Source organism: Halichoerus grypus, chromosome 8, assembly GCF_964656455.1.
Source record: "Halichoerus grypus chromosome 8, mHalGry1.hap1.1, whole genome shotgun sequence".
NCBI lineage: Eukaryota > Metazoa > Chordata > Mammalia > Carnivora > Phocidae > Halichoerus > Halichoerus grypus.
The window spans coordinates 78,690,932-78,707,662 of NC_135719.1; the positions used below are offsets into that span (position 1 = coordinate 78,690,932).

The following is a 16,731-nucleotide window of genomic DNA, read 5'->3' on the forward strand; positions in this document are numbered from 1 at the left end:
GCAAGATGGCAGAAGAGTAGGAGACCTAAATTTAGTCTGGTCCCAGGAATTCAGCTAGATAGGGATCAAACCATTCTGAACACCTACGAACTCAACAGGAGTTCGAAGAAAAGAATAGCAGCAACACTCTGAACAGAAAAGTGACCACTTTCTGGAAGGTAGGACATGCGGAGAAGTGAATCTGGGGCGATATTCGGGAAGATAGACAGCGGGGGGAGGGGGCCTCCGTCAGCCACTACTGGCAAGTGATAGAGCCTCGGAGCACAAAATCGGAAATTTTAGAAGTCGTCTCCGCTGAGGGATGTCACTCCAGTGGCTAAGTGGGGGTGGAACCCTCGCTGGACAGTGTGGTCTCAGGACCCTCGGGGTCACAGAAAGACCGGGGGTGCCTGAGTATGGCAGAGCTCCCAGGTATCGGAGCAGGGAAGCCAGCTGCAGAGACAGAGCCAAGGAGTGGGCTCTCAGCTGGGGGTTGCCATAAACTGTGATCTGCGGCAGTGGGGCCACAGCTCTTCCAGCAGGGACCCAACAAGCGGCAGATCCGGGGAGACTCCCCGTCCTCCCCCAGGAGGAGCGGTGCAGGAGCACACTGCAGGGATCTGCTGGGTTTGGAGAATCCACACAGGGTCGTGTGCCAGAGATAGAAATGCTCGGTCACAGGCCGGGTGAGCACGGAGTGCAGCTGGAGACCAGGGAGACGGGAATGATTGACTGCTTTTCTCTGGGGTCTCACTGAGGAGTGGGGCCCTGAGTTCTCGCCTCCTCTGGGGCAGAGATTGGGAGGCCACCATTTTCACTCGCATCCTCCAACGCGCTCTACGGAAAGCTTGCAGGGAATAAAAGCTCCTAAGAGCAAACCTGAGCCAATTACTTAGCCCGGACCTGGCAAGGGCGGGGCAATTCTGCCTCAAGCAAAAACATCTGAAAACCACTGCGACATGCCCCTCCCCCAGAAGATCAGCAAGAACAGCCAGCCAAGACCAAGTGTACCGATCAATGAGAACAGCAGAACTCCAGTGCTAGGGGAATACTGCACAAAGAATTCATGGCTTTTTTCCCATGATTCTTTAGTCTTTCAAAGTTAATTTTTTTTAACTTTCTTTTTCTTTTTCTTTTTTTGAATTTTTCTCTTTCCCTTTTTCAACCAACATCTTATCAATCCCTTTTTTAAAAAATCTTTTAAAAATCTTTTTTTTCATTTTCATTTTTCATTTTGAGAGTCATATTCTATCCCTTCATAGTAGTTACCCTTATTTTTGGTATATATATATATAAGTTGTTCTCTCTTTAAAATTTTGGGATACAATTTCTTCTAACAGACCAAAATATACCCTGAATCTCTAGTGTATGGCTTTATTCTAGTCTCCTACCTGATCACATTCTCTCCCTTTTTTTTTCTTAAATCCTCTTCTTTCTTTTTTCAACAAACTTCTTATCTTATAAATTCGTTTTATAAAATCTTTTATAATTTTCATCTTTACAATCATATTGCATCCCTTCATTGTATTTACCCTTATTTTTGTACATATATAAGTTTTTCTTTCTTTAAATTTTGGGAGATACTTTTTTCTAACAGACCAAAATATGCCCAAAATCTAGTATGTGGCACTGATCTATGCACCAGCCTGATCATATTTGATCATATTCTGTTTTTTTGTTTGTTTGTTTTTATCTTTTTCTTTTTTTTTCTTTCTTTCCCTTTCTTTTCCCCAGTTTCATGTTTCTTCTGATTTGTTTAGTGTATATTTTTCTGGGGACATTGTTACCATATTAGCATTTTGTTCTCTCATTCATCTATTCTCCTCTGGACAAAATGACAAGACAGAAAAAAATCACCTCAAAAAAAAAGAACAAGAGGCAGTACCGACTGCCAGGGACCTAATCAATATGGACATTAGGAAGATGTCAGACCAAGAGTTCAGAATGATGATTTTAAAGATACTAGCTGGGCTTCAAAAAAGCATGGAAGATATTATAGAAACCCTATCTGGAGAAATAAAAGAACTAAAATCTAACTAAGTCCAAATCAAGGAAGCTATTAATGGGGTGCAATAAAAAATGGAGGCTCTAACTCTGGAAAACAGTATGGAGGTTCCTCAAACAGTTGAAAATAGAGCTACCATATGATCCAGCAATTGCACTACTGGGTATTTACCCCAAAGATACAAAAGTAGGGACTCGAAAGGGTACGTGCACCCTGATGTTTATAGCAGCAATGTCCACAATAGCCAAACTGTGGAAAGAGCCAAGATGTCCATCAACAGATGAATGGATAAAGAAGATGTGGTACATATATACAATGGAATATTATGCAGCCATCAAAAGGAATGAGATCTTGCCATTTGCAATGACGTGGATGGAACTGGAGGGTATTATGCTGAGCGAAATAAGTCAAACAGAGAAAGACATGTATCATATGACCTCCCTGATATGAGGAATTCTTAATCTCAGGAAACAAACTGAGGGTTGCTGGAGTGGGGGGTGGGGTGGGAGGGATGGGGTGACTGGGTGATGGACATTGGGGACGGTATGTGCTCTGGTAAGCGCTGTGAATTGTGCAAGACTGTTGAATCTCAGATCTGTACCTCTGAAACAAATAATGCAATATATGTTAAGAAAGAAAAGAAGAAGAAGAAGAATGTAGCAGGAGGGGAAGAATGAAGGGGGGGAAATCGGAGGGCGAGAAGAACCATGAGAGACGATGGACTCTGAAAAACAAACTGAGGGTTCTAGAGGGGAGGGGGGTGGGAGGATGGGTTAGCCTGGTGATGGGTATTGAGGAGGGCACGTTCTGCATGGAGCACTGGGTGTTATGCACAAACAATGAATCATGGAACACTATATCTAAAACTAATGATGTAATGTATGGGGATTAACATAACAATAAAAAAATTTTAAAAAAGAAGAAGAAGAATGTAGCAGGAGGAGAAGAATGAAGGGGGGGAAATCGGAGGGGGAGAAGAACCATGAGAGACGATGGACTCTGAAAAACAAACTGAGGGTTCTAGAGGGGAGGGGGGTGGGAGGATGGGTTAGCCTGGTGATGGGTATTGAGGAGGGCACGTTCTGCATGGAGCACTGGGTGTTATGCACAAACAATGAATCATGGAACACTATATCTAAAACTAATGATGTATGGGGATTAACATAACAATAAAAAAAATTTTTTTTTAAAAATGGAGGCTCTAACTGCTAGGATAAATGAGGCAGAAGAGAGAATCAGTGATATAGAAGACCCCATGATGGAAAATAAGGAAGCTGAGAAAAAGAGAGATAAACAACTACTGGATCACGAGGGCAGAATTCGAGAGATAAGTGAAACCATAAGACGAAACAACATCAGAATAATTGGGATCCCTGAAGAAGAAGAAAGAGAGAGAGGGGCAGAAGGTATATTGGAGCAAATTATAGCAGAGAACTTCCCTAATTTGGGGAAGGAAACAGGCATCAAAATCCAGGAGGCACAGAGAACCCCCCTCAAAATCAATAAAAAGAGGTCAACACCCTGACATCTAATAGTAAAACTTAGAGTCTCAGAGACAAAGAGAAAATCCTGAAAGCAGCTCGGGACAAGCGATCTGTAACCTACAATGGTAGAAACATTAGATTGGCAACAGACCTACCCACAGAGATCTGGCAGGCCAGAAAGGACTGGCATGATATCTTCAGAGCACTAAATGAGAAAAATATGCAGCCAAGAATACTATATCCAGCTAGGCTGTCATTGAAAATAGAAGGAGAGGAAAAACGCTTCCAGGGCAAACAAAAACTAAAGGAATTTGCAAACACGAAACCAGCCCTACAAGAAATCTTGAAAGGGGTCCTCTAGCAAAGAAAGAGCCTAAAAGTAACATAGACCATAAAGGAACACAGACAATATACAGTAACAGTCACCTTACAGGCAATACAATGGCACTAAATTCATCTTTCAATAGTTACCCTGAATGTAAATGGGCTAAATGCCCCAATCAAAAGACACAGGGTATCAGATTGGATAAAAAACCAAGACCCATCGATATGCTGTCTGCAAGAGACTCATTTTAGACCCAAAGACACCCCCAGATTGAAAGTGAGGGGGTGGAAAACCATTTATCATGCTAATGGACACCAAAAGAAAGCTGGGGTGGTAATCCTTATAGCAGACAAATTAGATTTTAAACCAAAGACTATAATAAGAGATGAGGAAGGACACTATATCCTACTTAAAGGGTCTATCCAACAAGAAGATCTAACAATTGTAAATATCTATGCCCCTAACATGGCAGCAGCCAATTATATAAGCCAATTAATAACAAAAGCAAAGAAACACATTGACAACAATACAATAATAGTTGGGGACTTTAACACCCCCCTCACTGAAATGGACAGATCATCTAAGCAAAAGATCAAGGAAATAAAGACTTTAAAGGACACATTGGACCAAATGGACTTCACAGATATATTCAGAACATTCCATCCCAAAGCAACAGAATACACATTCTTCTCTAGTGCCCATGGAACATTCTCCAGAATAGATCACATCCTAGATCACAAATCAGGTCTCAACTGGTACAAAAAGATTGGGATCATTCCCTGCATATTTTCAGACCACAGTGCTTTGAAACTAGAACTCAATCACAAGAGGAAAGTCGGAAAGAACTCAAAAACAGGGAGGCTAAAGAGCATCCTACTAAAGAATGAATGGGTCAACCAGGAAATTAAAGAAGAATTTAAAAAATTCATGGAAACAGATGAAAATGAAAACACAACTGTTTAAAATCTTTGGGATGCAGCAAAGGCAGTCCTAAGAGGAAGGTATATAGCAATACAAGCCTTTCTCAAGAAACAAGAAAGGTCTCAAATACACAACCTAACCCGACACCTAAAGGAGCTACAGAAAGAACAGCAAATAAAGCCTAAACCCAGCAGGAGAAGAGAAATAATAAAGATCAGAGCAGAAATCAATGAAATAGCAATCAAAAGAACAGTAGAACAGATCAACGAACCTAGAAGATGGTTCTTTGAAAGAATTAACAAGATTGATAAACACCTGGCCAGACTTACCAAAAAGAAAAGAGAGGGGCGCCTGGGTGGCTCAGATGGCTAAGCGTCTGCCTTTGGCTCAGGTCATGATCCCAGGGTCCTGGGATCAAGTCCCGCATCGGGATCCCTGCTAGGCGGGGAGCCTGCTTCTCCCTCTGCCTCTGCCTCTCTCTCTCTCTCTCTCTCTCTCTGACTCTCATGAATAAATAAATAAAACATTTAAAAAAAATAAAAAATATATTAAAAAAAGAAAAGAGAAATGACCCAATAAATAAAATCATGAATGAAAGAGGAGAGATCACAACCAACACCAAAGAAATACAAACAATTATAAGAACATATTATGAGCAACTATACGCCAGCAAATTAGATAATCTGGAAAAAATGGATGCATTCCTAGAGATGTATCAACTACCAAACTGAACGAGGAAGAAATAAAAAACCTGAACAGACCTATAACCACTAAGGAAATTGAAGCATTTATCATAAATCTCCCAACAAACAAAAGCCCAGGGCCAGATGGCTTCCCAGGGGAATTCTACCAAACATTTAAAGAAGAATTAATACCTATTCTTCTGAAACTGTCCCAAAAAATAGAAATGGAAAACTTCCAAACTCATTTTATGAGGCCACCATTACCTTGATCCCAAAACCAAAGACCCCATCAAAAAGGAGAATTACACACCAATATCCTTGATGAACATGGATACAAAAATTCTCACCAAAATACTAGCCAGTAGGATCCAACAGTACATTAAAAGGATTCTTCACCACGACCAAGTGGGATTTTTCCCTGGGCTGCAAGATTGGTTGAACATCTGCAAATCAATCAATGTGATACAATACATTAATAAAAGAAAGAACAAGAACCGTATGATCCTCTCAATAGATGCAGAAAAAGCATTTGACAAAGTACAGCATCCTTTCTTGATCAAAACTCTTCAGAGTATAGGGATAGAGGGTACATACCTCAATATCATAAAAGCCATCTATGAAAAACCCACAGCCAATATGTCTCAATGGGGAAAAACTGAAAGCTTTCCCCCTAAGGTCAGGAACACGGCAGGGATGTCCACTATCACCACTGCCATTCAACATAGTATTAGAAGTCCTAGCAACAGCAATCAGACAAGAAAAAGAAATAAAAGGCATCCAAATTGGCAAAGAAGTCAAACTGTCACTCTTTGCAGAGGATATGATACTTTATGTGGAAAACCCAAAGGAGGGGCACCTGGGTGGCTCAGTTGGTTAAGCGGCTGCCTTCGGCTCAGGTCATGATCCCAGGGTACTGGGATCGAGCCGCGCATTGAGCTCCCTGCTTGGTGGAGAGCCTTCTTCTCCCTCTCCCTCTGTCTGCCGCTCTGCCTACTTGTGCTCTCTCTCTATCTCTGTTAAATAAATAAAAATCTTAAAAAGAAAAAAAAAAGAAAACCCAAAGGACTCCCCAAAACTGCTAGAACTCATACAGGAATTCAGTAAAGTGGCAGGATATAAAATCAATGCACAGAAATCAGTGGCATTTCTATACACCAACAACAAGATGGAAGAAAGAGAAATTAAGGAGTCGATCCAATTACAATTGCACCAAAAACCATAAGATACCTAGGAATAAATCTAACCAAAGAGACAAAGAATCTGTACTCAGAAAACTATAAAATACTCATGAAAGAAATTGAGGAAGGCATGAAGAAATGGAAAAACGTTCCATGCTCATGGATTGGAAGAACAAATATTGTGAAGATGTCAATGCTACCTAGAGCAATCTACATATTCAATGCAATCCCTATCAAAATACCATCCACTTTTTTCAAAGAAATGGAGCAAATAATCCTAAAATTTGTATGGAACCAGAAGAGACCCCGAATAGCCAGAGGAATGTTGAAAAAGAAAAGCAAAGCTGGTGGCATCACCATTCCAGACTTCAAGCTCTATTACAAAGCTGTCATCATCAAGACAGTATGGTACTGGCACAAAAACAGACACATAGATCAGTGGAACAGAATAGAGAGCCCAGAAATGGACCCTCAACTCTATGGTCAACTAATCTTCGACAAACAGGAAAGAACGTCCAATGGAAAAAAGACAGTCTCTTCAACAAATGGTGTTGGGAAAATTGGACAGCCACATGCAGAAGAATGAAGCTGGACCATTTCCTTACACCACACACAAAAATAGACTCCAAATGGTTGAAAGACCTAAATGTGAGACAGGAGTCCATCAAAATCCTAAAGAAGAACAGAGGCAGCAACCTCTTCCACCTCAGCCACAGCAACTTCTTCCTAGAAACATAGCCAAAGGCAAGGGAAGCAAGGGCAAAAATGAACTATTGGGACTTCATCAAGATAAGAAGCTTTTGCACAGCAAAAGAAACAGTCCACAAAACCAAAAGACAACTGACAGAATGGGAGAAGATGTTTGTAAATGACATATCAGATAAAGGGCTAGTATCCAAAATCTATAAAGAACTTATCAAACTCAACTCCCAAAGAACAAATGATCCAATCAAGAAATAGGCAGAAGACATGAACAGACATTTTTCCAAAGAAGACGTCCAAATGGCCAACAGACACATGAAAAAGTGCTCAACATCACTCGGCATCAGGGAAATCCAAATCAAAACCTCAGTGAGATACCACCTCACGCCAGTCAGAATGGCTAAAATTAACAAGTCAGGAAATGACAGATGTTGGCGGGGATGCGGAGAAAGGGAAACCCTCTTACACTGTTGGTGGGAATGCAAGCTGGTGCAGCCACTCTGGAAAACAGTATGGAGGTTCCTCAAAAAGTTGAAAATAGAGCTACCATATGACCCAGCAATTGCACTACTGGATATTTACCCCAAAGATACAAATGTAGGGATCTGAAGGGGTACGTGCACCCCGATGTTTATAGCAGCAATGTCCACAATAGCCAAACTATGGAAAGAACCAAGATGTCCATCGACAGATGAATGGATAAAGAAGATGTAGTATACATATACAATGGAATATTATGCAGCCATCAAAAGGAATGAGATCTTGCCATTTGCAACAATGTGGATGGAACTGGAGGGTATTATGCTAAGTGAAATAAGTCAATCAGAGAAAGACATGTATCATATGACCTCACTGATATGAGGAATTCTTAATCTCAGGAAACAAACTGAGGGTTGCTGGAGTGGTGGGGGGTGGGAGGGATGGGATGGCTGGGTGATAGACATTAGGGAGGGTATGTGCTATGGTGAGCGCCGTGAATTGTGTAAGACTGTTGAATCACAGACCTGTACCTCTGAAACAAATAATACATTATATGTTTAAAAAAAAAAAAGAAGAAGAAGAAGAAGAAGAAGAAGATAGCAGAAGGGGAAGAATGAAGGGTGGGAAATCGGAGGGGGAGACAAACCCGACAGACTACGGACTCTGAAAAACAAACTGAGGGTTCTAGAGGGGAGGGTGGTGGGGGGATGTGTTAGCCTGGTGATTGGTATTAAAGAGAGCACGTTTTGCATGGAGCACTGGGTGTTATACGCAAACAATCATGGAACACTATATCAAAAACTAATGATGTAATGTACGGTGATTAATGTAACATAATAAAAAAAAAGTGCTCTGGGCCATCCCTGCACTGATTTCTTAAACCTGTCTCCTCCTCTTTGTTGCTTTTGCTAGGACACATCCACCCATACATTCAAAGAAAGGATACTTATAAAGTAAATATTATAAATCTTTGCATGGCTGAAAAGGTCTTATTCTACTTTCATAGCTGATTGATGGTTTTGTTCTGCCTGGAATTCTAGGCTGAAAATCAGTTTCAGACACTTTTCTACCGTATTGAAGCGTCGAGTATTGTTACTGAATACTCTAATGCCTTTTAATTTTGCATAGTTTTTGTTGCCTATATTTTTTCTGTCTCTCTCAATAATTTTATAATCTTCTCAATCTCTAGGGTAATAGAATTGCATAATAATGTGCCTTAGTTATTGTTTCCTTATCACTAGGGTGGACACTCAGTGCATCTTTTGTATCTGGACACTTACACCTTCCTGCTATGAGTTTTCCTTTCATTGTTTCTTTTAAATTCTTCCCCTGTCTTCTCTGTTCTCCTGGAACAAATAGAGTTGAATGTTTTACCTCTTGCTTGGATTTTTCATAATTTTTTTTCTATTTTTCATTTCTTTGATTTTTAAAAATTCTACTGTCATGGAGACTTCTTTGACTCTATCTTTCAACCGTCTATTGATTTGTCTTAACTTTATTACTCTTTTTATTTTGTTTCCAAAAATAATATTTTTATTGTTTAGTTTTTTAAAGTATCATGTTCTCATTTCATGATTGCAAATATTATCTCTGATCAATGTGAAGATATCAGTGGTGATTAACATAATATAATAAAATTTAAAAAATAACAAAAAAGATATCAGTGGTTTTCAAAGTGAATTTTTTTGTGTTATCTTAGATTCCACCAAATTCCTTTTGGCCTTCCTAAAGTCTCACTTTTTACTTTAGCATCTTATGTGTATTACAAAATTTGGCACCAAAATTTTGAGCAAAATCTCTGGATCAATAGAGCAGAGCTGACCAACTGGTAGGCTTCTGGTCAGGGTTTTAGCTGAGAGACAGCCATTCTATTTATGATCTCCAAAGGCAGGATGCGAAAGACTTTAATATAATTTAATTTCATAATGCAAAGAGGTCACTACTCTGTTGTGAAGTGTATACCTGTGTGAGAAACTGAGAGTAAAAAGAGAGGATGGAAGACTGAACCATTCTTGTCTCTTACTCTCCCTATTACTAGTCCTGAATCTCACCATCTCCCTTACCTGGTGCCTGGCATCTCAAACATGTCAGGGATTCTGGAAGATAAATCTGTCTATTTCTCCTCAGTATCACCCTCAGTTGCTATTTTAGTGTTAGCCTTCTCTGTGTGGCCAAAGTAGTTACCATACCTTTGTCTTCTCTTTTCCAAACATCTGTTGGAATCTTTTGTCTGCACAATCTAATTTCTGTCCTGTTTTCTTTGTTACTGTGAGTATAAACTTGTTTCCCCTTTGTTGTTGTTGTTGTTATCTTATTTAGATAGGGGGGAAAGGGAAAACTAATGTAGCCCACAATTTAAAATATAAGTTCAGTATATTTATTTGTTTAAATAGGTATTAATAAAAAGGATAGACTGATCCTCTTCTGCAGAGGAAGAGTAATATGAAAAATATAAGGAAATGCAACAAAATGTTAGTGGTGATCATGTATGGAAAGCCTAAGTGCAGAGAAACCATTTTAAAGAGTTTTCAAAAGTCTCACTCGCCAACTATTATCAACATCATAGTATCCACCTCCAGTGAAAAGGAGAGACTGGTAAATGTAATGTTTCAGTGGGGTCACCATAAATAATATCAAGTCTCTGTTACTCAGGAAAAGAAAGGAACAATGGATACTGGAGTAACAACAGGTAGACTCTGTCACAAGAATCTCTTGGGCATCCAGTACTGTGCCATATCCGGGGAGTGGAAAAGAAGTAAGATACATTATTTATATCCTTAATAAGTTGTAGAAATGAGATAAAATCCATTAAGGGAACAAAAACCAGAAAGAAAATAAGTGTCTGAAAGCATTTTATAAACTATATGGAGGTGTGTTTAAGGCACACAGAGAATAAATGTTGGATGAAATTAATCAGGGCAGAATTCTTGAAAGATATGAGTCATGAAACAAGATCTAAAAAGTTCCTCAGAGGGTGCCTAGCTGGCTTAGTCAGTGGAGCATGCAACTCATGATCTTGGGGTTGTGAGCTCAAGCCCCAGGTGGGGCGTAGAGACTGTTTAAAAATAAAATCTTGGGGTGCCTGGGTGGCTCAGTGGTTGAGTGTCAGACTCTTGGTTTCAGCTCAGGTATGATCTTAGGGTCATGAGATCAAAACCACATCAGGCTTTATGCTCAGCAGGGAGTCTGCTTGAAGATTCTCTCCCTCTGCACCTCCCTCCATGAGCACGTGCACACACACACACACTCTCTCTCTCTCTCTCTCTCTCTCTCTCCAAAATAAGTAATATATACCTTTAAAAAATAAAATAAAATCTTAAAAAGTAAAAAAAAATAAATTAATTAAAATTTCCTCAGAATAAAACTGCCTTTTCTGAAGTAGGCTAGCCAGCTATTACACTTCTGTTTTTAAGAGAAATGGTTAGATTCCTCAGAGATATCTTTCTCTTGTAACCTCATTCTAAATCATTCAATTACAGATTAAGAAAGCTTAATTTGAATTGAAGGGGTATACAGCAGTTAAATGAGATGCTGAGTTGTAGTCTTTACTCTCCTACTCTAAAAATAAAAGAAGATAAACCTTGACAGTATGGAATGGTCTAAGTTTAGCCCACCCAAAGACAGAAAAAGAAAATAGTCTCAAATTATTGCCCATTCAATGAAACCTTGTACAAGATAGTTGAATTTTAGAGACTATTCCTTAAAATCATTGATAAGTTACAGACCACTGAAGGTATCAGCAAATTCTCTAATTTTGCAATTCTGACGAGCTATCCCTTCTGCTTTTCCTTCAAGGAGACCTTGTGACTCCATATCCGTTTCATAGCATTCTTTACATCCTCATTCCTTAGAGTGTAGATGAGTGGGTTTAACATTGGGGTGATGGTAGTATAAAACACAGACACAGCCTTATCTAGTGGGAAAGTAGTGGATGGACGGAGATAAATAAAGATACAAGGGACAAAGAAGAAAGTTACTACAGTGAAATGAGACCCACAGGTCGAGAGAGCCTTGCGCTGGCTCTCTGAAGACCGCTTGCGAAGACTAAATAGAATGACAGTGTAGGAGGCCAGAAGAATGAGGAAGCACCCCAGAGAGATGAGACCACTGTTGGCAATCACCAACATGTTTACCAGGGTTGTATCAGCACAGGCAAGTTTTAGGACTGGGTGGACATCACAAAAGTAGTGGTCAATGACCTGATTATTGCAGAAAGGCAGCTGAAAGGTCAGGAGGGTCTGAAAAAAGGAATGACCCAGGGCTCCCAACCAGGACAGTGATGCCAGCACAATACAAGCATTGGCACTCACGATGGTAGTATAACGGAGAGGCTGGCAGATGGCAGCATAGCGGTCAAAAGCCATAACGGTCAAGACGAAAATCTCAGCACAACCAAAAAAGTGGAAGGTAAACATCTGAGTTACACAGCCCCAGTAGGAAATGGTCTTTTTCTCGGAAACAAAGTCTGCAATCATCTTGGGTGCTGTGGCTGAGGAATAGGCAATGTCCACAAAGGACAGGTTACTGAGGAAGAAATACATGGGTGTATGGAGCCGGGGATCAGAAAACACCGTAAGCAGAATGAGCAGATTTCCCACCATGATCACGATGTACAAGAGGAGAAATAAGGCAAAGAACATCAGTTGCATTCCAGGATCTTGGGAAAGTCCTAGGAATATAAACTCAGTGACATTGTTAGCCACTTCTGTGCGGACCCAGGTGATACTGGTTTGGTGACTCTGGTTCCCTGTAAAAATAAATAAATATCATAAACCACTGTAAGCATGGTAAAGCCTAACAGGAAAATATTTAAGTGATGAAAATACTTAAGTGAATTTAAATAGTAGATAAAATTCTTCCTATTTCTTGAACACAGTTAATGGCTGTCTTCCTCACCATTAATTTTCTTACCACATTATTTACTCACATTGTTACACTTAGGCCTATAGTTTCTTTCTCCCAAATAATAATCTAGAGAATATGAGGGGTTTTTTAATTGGATTTAATGTTCTCTAATCCTCCCTCTTTCTCTCTCTGCCTCTCTCTCTCTCTCATTTTGCCAGAAATTCTCTTTGGGTTGGAAAATTTTAAATTAATTATTAAGTGGCTAACTTAATTTTGGAGGGTTAAGATAAATGCAAGAAGTCAGTACCTGAGATTTGATGCCAAATTTCCTAGATGGATCTTTTTTAACATAATGTACACAGATCAACTTTAGAAGAATAACATTCTACTTAATCAAGTGAGAAAATCTGTTTTTAGTTTCTAAATTAGGTTGGAAGTTTCGGTACAATTAAAAATTAAGTTGTTTTTAGTGACCAAGAACAACAGATACAGAGGCCTCCTGCTCACCAATAACCCATGCTTACAAATCACATTGGGGGGTTTGAGTCCTAAGCCTTGGTCTGCATGTGAAAATTCCATTTTGCTTGCCAGTTAGGAATACCTGAGGAGTGGTCAAGCTATACAGAGAAATACTTTTCCCTGTGTTGCTCTAAAGAGTTGAAAAGTTTGGGCGCCTGGGTGGCTCAGTTGGTTAAGCGACTGCCTTCGGCTCAGGTCATGATCCTGGAGTCCCAGGATCGAGTCCCGCATCTGGCTGCCTGCTCAGCAGGGAGTCTGCTTCTCCCTCTGACCCTCCCCCCTCTCATGCTCTCTCTCTCTTATTCTCTCTCTCAAATAAATAAATAAAATCCTTAAAAAAAAAAGAGTTGAAAAGTTTAAAACTTATTGAGACTCCTATCATCCTCAGTCCTTTTGCCTTGAAAAAGCCCTCTCCCTGTAATCATAGGTAAGCATCAGGAATAAGATTTCCCATACAGATATTTCTATAAATGATAGTTAAAGAATAAGTGTCTGACACCATTTTACAAACTATATACAGGGATCCTCAAGGCATACAGATAAAAATATTGGGTAAAAATTATCAGGGAAGAATTCTTGAAAGAGATAAATCATGAGACAAGATCTAAAGAAGTTCCTCAGAATGAAAATGGCTTTTTTGAAGTATTGCAAATTACTAGCTATCTTCCATCTTTGCTAGGAACACCTCTTTTCTGCCTGGGTAGTGGAAGCTGAGTAATTTAAGTTTGAGCATCCCTACCAACAGGATTACTTTAAGTAAATCTATTTATTCTTTCTGACTCTCAGTTTTCTCATTTATAAAAGATGGGTGATACAGTTATTTTACGTCACAAAGCTGTTACAGAAATAAAATAAGATCATTTGTGTAATTTGTTTTCTATTTATGAGGTGGCTTCCTTTGTAATTTGAATCTGTGAAGTGGGATCTTTCTAGTAAGTAGTTTTAATTTGATCTATTTGTCTATTATATAAAAATTATATAGACAATATATAGATTGTCTATAGACAGTAGAAATAGAAAATTTAAAATTCATCCATAATTTTATTCCTGAAATAATAAACTATAGTATCTGTCCATTTCCACTGAAGACATATTCTTTTTTTTTTTTAACTTTTTTTATTTAAATTTTTTATTGTTATGTTAATCCCCATACATTACATCATTAGTTTTAGATATAGTGTTCCATGATTCATTGTTTGTGCATAACACCCAGTGCTCCATGCAGAACGTGCCCTCCTCAATACCCACCACCAGGCTAACCCATCCTCCCACCCCCCTCCCCTCTAGAACCCTCAGTTTGTTTTTCAGAGTACATCATCTCTCATGGTTCTTCTCCCCCTCCGATTTCCCCCCCTTCATTCTTCCCCTCCTGCTACATTCTTCTTCTTCTTTTTTTCTTTCTTAACATATGTTGCATTATTTGTTTCAGAGGTACAGATCTGAGATTCAACAGTCTTGCACAATTCACAGCGGTTACCAGAACACATACCCTCCCCAGTGTCCATCACCCAGTCACCCCATCCCTCCCACCCCACCCCCCACTCCAGCAACCCTCAGTTTGTTTCCTGAGATTAAGAATTCCTCATATCAGGGAGGTCATATGATACATGTCTTTCTCTGTTTGACTTATTTCGCTCAGCATAATACCCTCCAGTTCCATCCACGTCGTTGCAAATGGCAAGATCTTATTCCTTTTGATGGCTGCATAATATTCCATTGTATATATATACCACATCTTCTTTATCCATTCATCTGTTGATGGACATCTTGGCTCTTTCCACAGTTTGGCTATTGTGGACATTGCTGCTATAAACATCGGGGTGCACGTAGCCTTTCGGGTCCCTACTTTTGTATCTTTGGGGTAAATACCCAGTAGTGCAATTGCTGGATCATATGGTAGCTCTATTTTCAACTTTTTGAGGAACCTCCATACCGTTTTCCAGAGTGGCTGCACCAGCTTGCATTCCCACCAACAGTGTAGGAGGGTTCCCCTTTGAAGACATATTCTTAATAGTGGTGATACTGGTAGTAAACACTTACTAAGCACTTTACTATGTGCAGGATTGTATGCTAAACTATTAAGATATGTCCCCTCATTCTATACTCACAGCAACACTGTAATTTCAATCTCCACTTTAAAGAGCACCAAATTTTTAAGAGGTTAGGTAAATCATCCAATATAACACAGTCAGTGAAGAGGCTGGTATTTGAATTGAACCATCCTAATTCCAAAACCCACACAATACATATCCCCTTAAATAAATGAAAAATGGGTAGAATGGTAAGTAAACAAATGATAATGATAGATGATAAATAGATAGATGATAGATAGAAAGAAAAGTAGATGGATAAATTTCTCATGAAAAAGAATTGCATTAAAATAATCAAGTGCTCTCTTTTGGTGCAAAGTCCTTTGATTAGAGAATATGCTCCACTAAAATCTTTGAACATTCTGACACTATACCAGCAAAGCTAAATTGTGCTCAGTCATAACCAATTGACAGAATCATAAGGGTTGAGAAAACATTTAGGTAATAATAGAAAACACTTATATTGTACTTATTGTGTGCTAAGTATTGTTCTAAGTGGTAGTGACTCACTTAATTCTCATAACATTCATACAGTGTAAGCTATCGTCATCATCCCCACTTCAGAAATGAGGAAACTGAAGCACAAAGTGCATAACTTGCATAAGTTCACAGGGTGAGGTAATTGGCAGAGCTGGTATCTGAACCTCGGCAATGGAACTTCAAAGTTTATTTTCTTTATGAATTTGAATACTGCTTGGGCTGTGGGCATCAAAATCAGCATATGTTCTTTTTCATTTGAAAGTCTTAAACTTTCTGTAATAGTCAAAAGACACCTTTCTGCTAATCATGATTTTTTTTTAAAAAGCTATATCCAGTTTTTATAGGCAGACACTGCAGTTGCAACTGGCAAGATCATCACAACATTCAGAGTCTGTGCCCAACTTGGCTTAAATTTACAATGAGAATGCAATGAGTGATGTGATACTGATCATTAATCTTGACATTATTTCACTGACTGTGGCGACAACCAAATAGATGAGGCCCACATGTAAACCAGCAATCACAGTTCCAGAGGAGAGTCAGAAACACCTCTCCATAGAAGGTCTTCACTGAGTGGAATTTTGAAAGGTCAGCTAGAGTTAACCTGATGATGAAGAGGACTGCAGGGTGATGACACAGAAGAGAAGACAGGGCAGGAAGGATGTTCTAGGCCTAGTGGATTAGGATATATGAAGGGAAAGGGTATAAATCATCATAGCATCCCCTCTGGGGAATGCCAACAGGTTTGATAGAGTTCATCACAGAATCCATGAAGGGAAGTGTCAAGAAGTGAGGCTAAAAAGGAAGAGGAGATCAGGTCATAGTCTTGTGGGTTAAGTTTGAGGAATTGGAATTTATCATGAATGATTTGGGGGATCATAAAGAAAGATCACTGCTGCAGCAGGAGGGCAGCGGCAGCGGGAATGGGAGGTGGTGGAGAGTAGCTGTTACAAAGAAGCCTGAAACCCAGCTTTCCTAGATTCAAATTCAAGCTCCCTTATTAGCTCACACTCTGACTTCAGGAAAGTTACTTACCTTCC

The 16,731-nt window shown here is 39.4% G+C and overlaps 1 protein-coding gene across 1 annotated transcript; it reads right to left on the reverse strand.

Moving 5' to 3' along the window:
• Window positions 1-11,527: 11,527 nt before the first annotated feature.
• On the reverse strand, window positions 11,528-12,460 carry LOC118551898 (olfactory receptor 4S2-like). Its single transcript, XM_036118046.2, has one exon. The coding sequence runs from the start codon at window positions 12,404-12,406 to the stop codon at window positions 11,528-11,530; it is 879 nt and encodes a 292-aa protein (XP_035973939.2). The 5' UTR covers window positions 12,407-12,460.
• Between the last annotated feature and the right edge of the window lie 4,271 nt (window positions 12,461-16,731).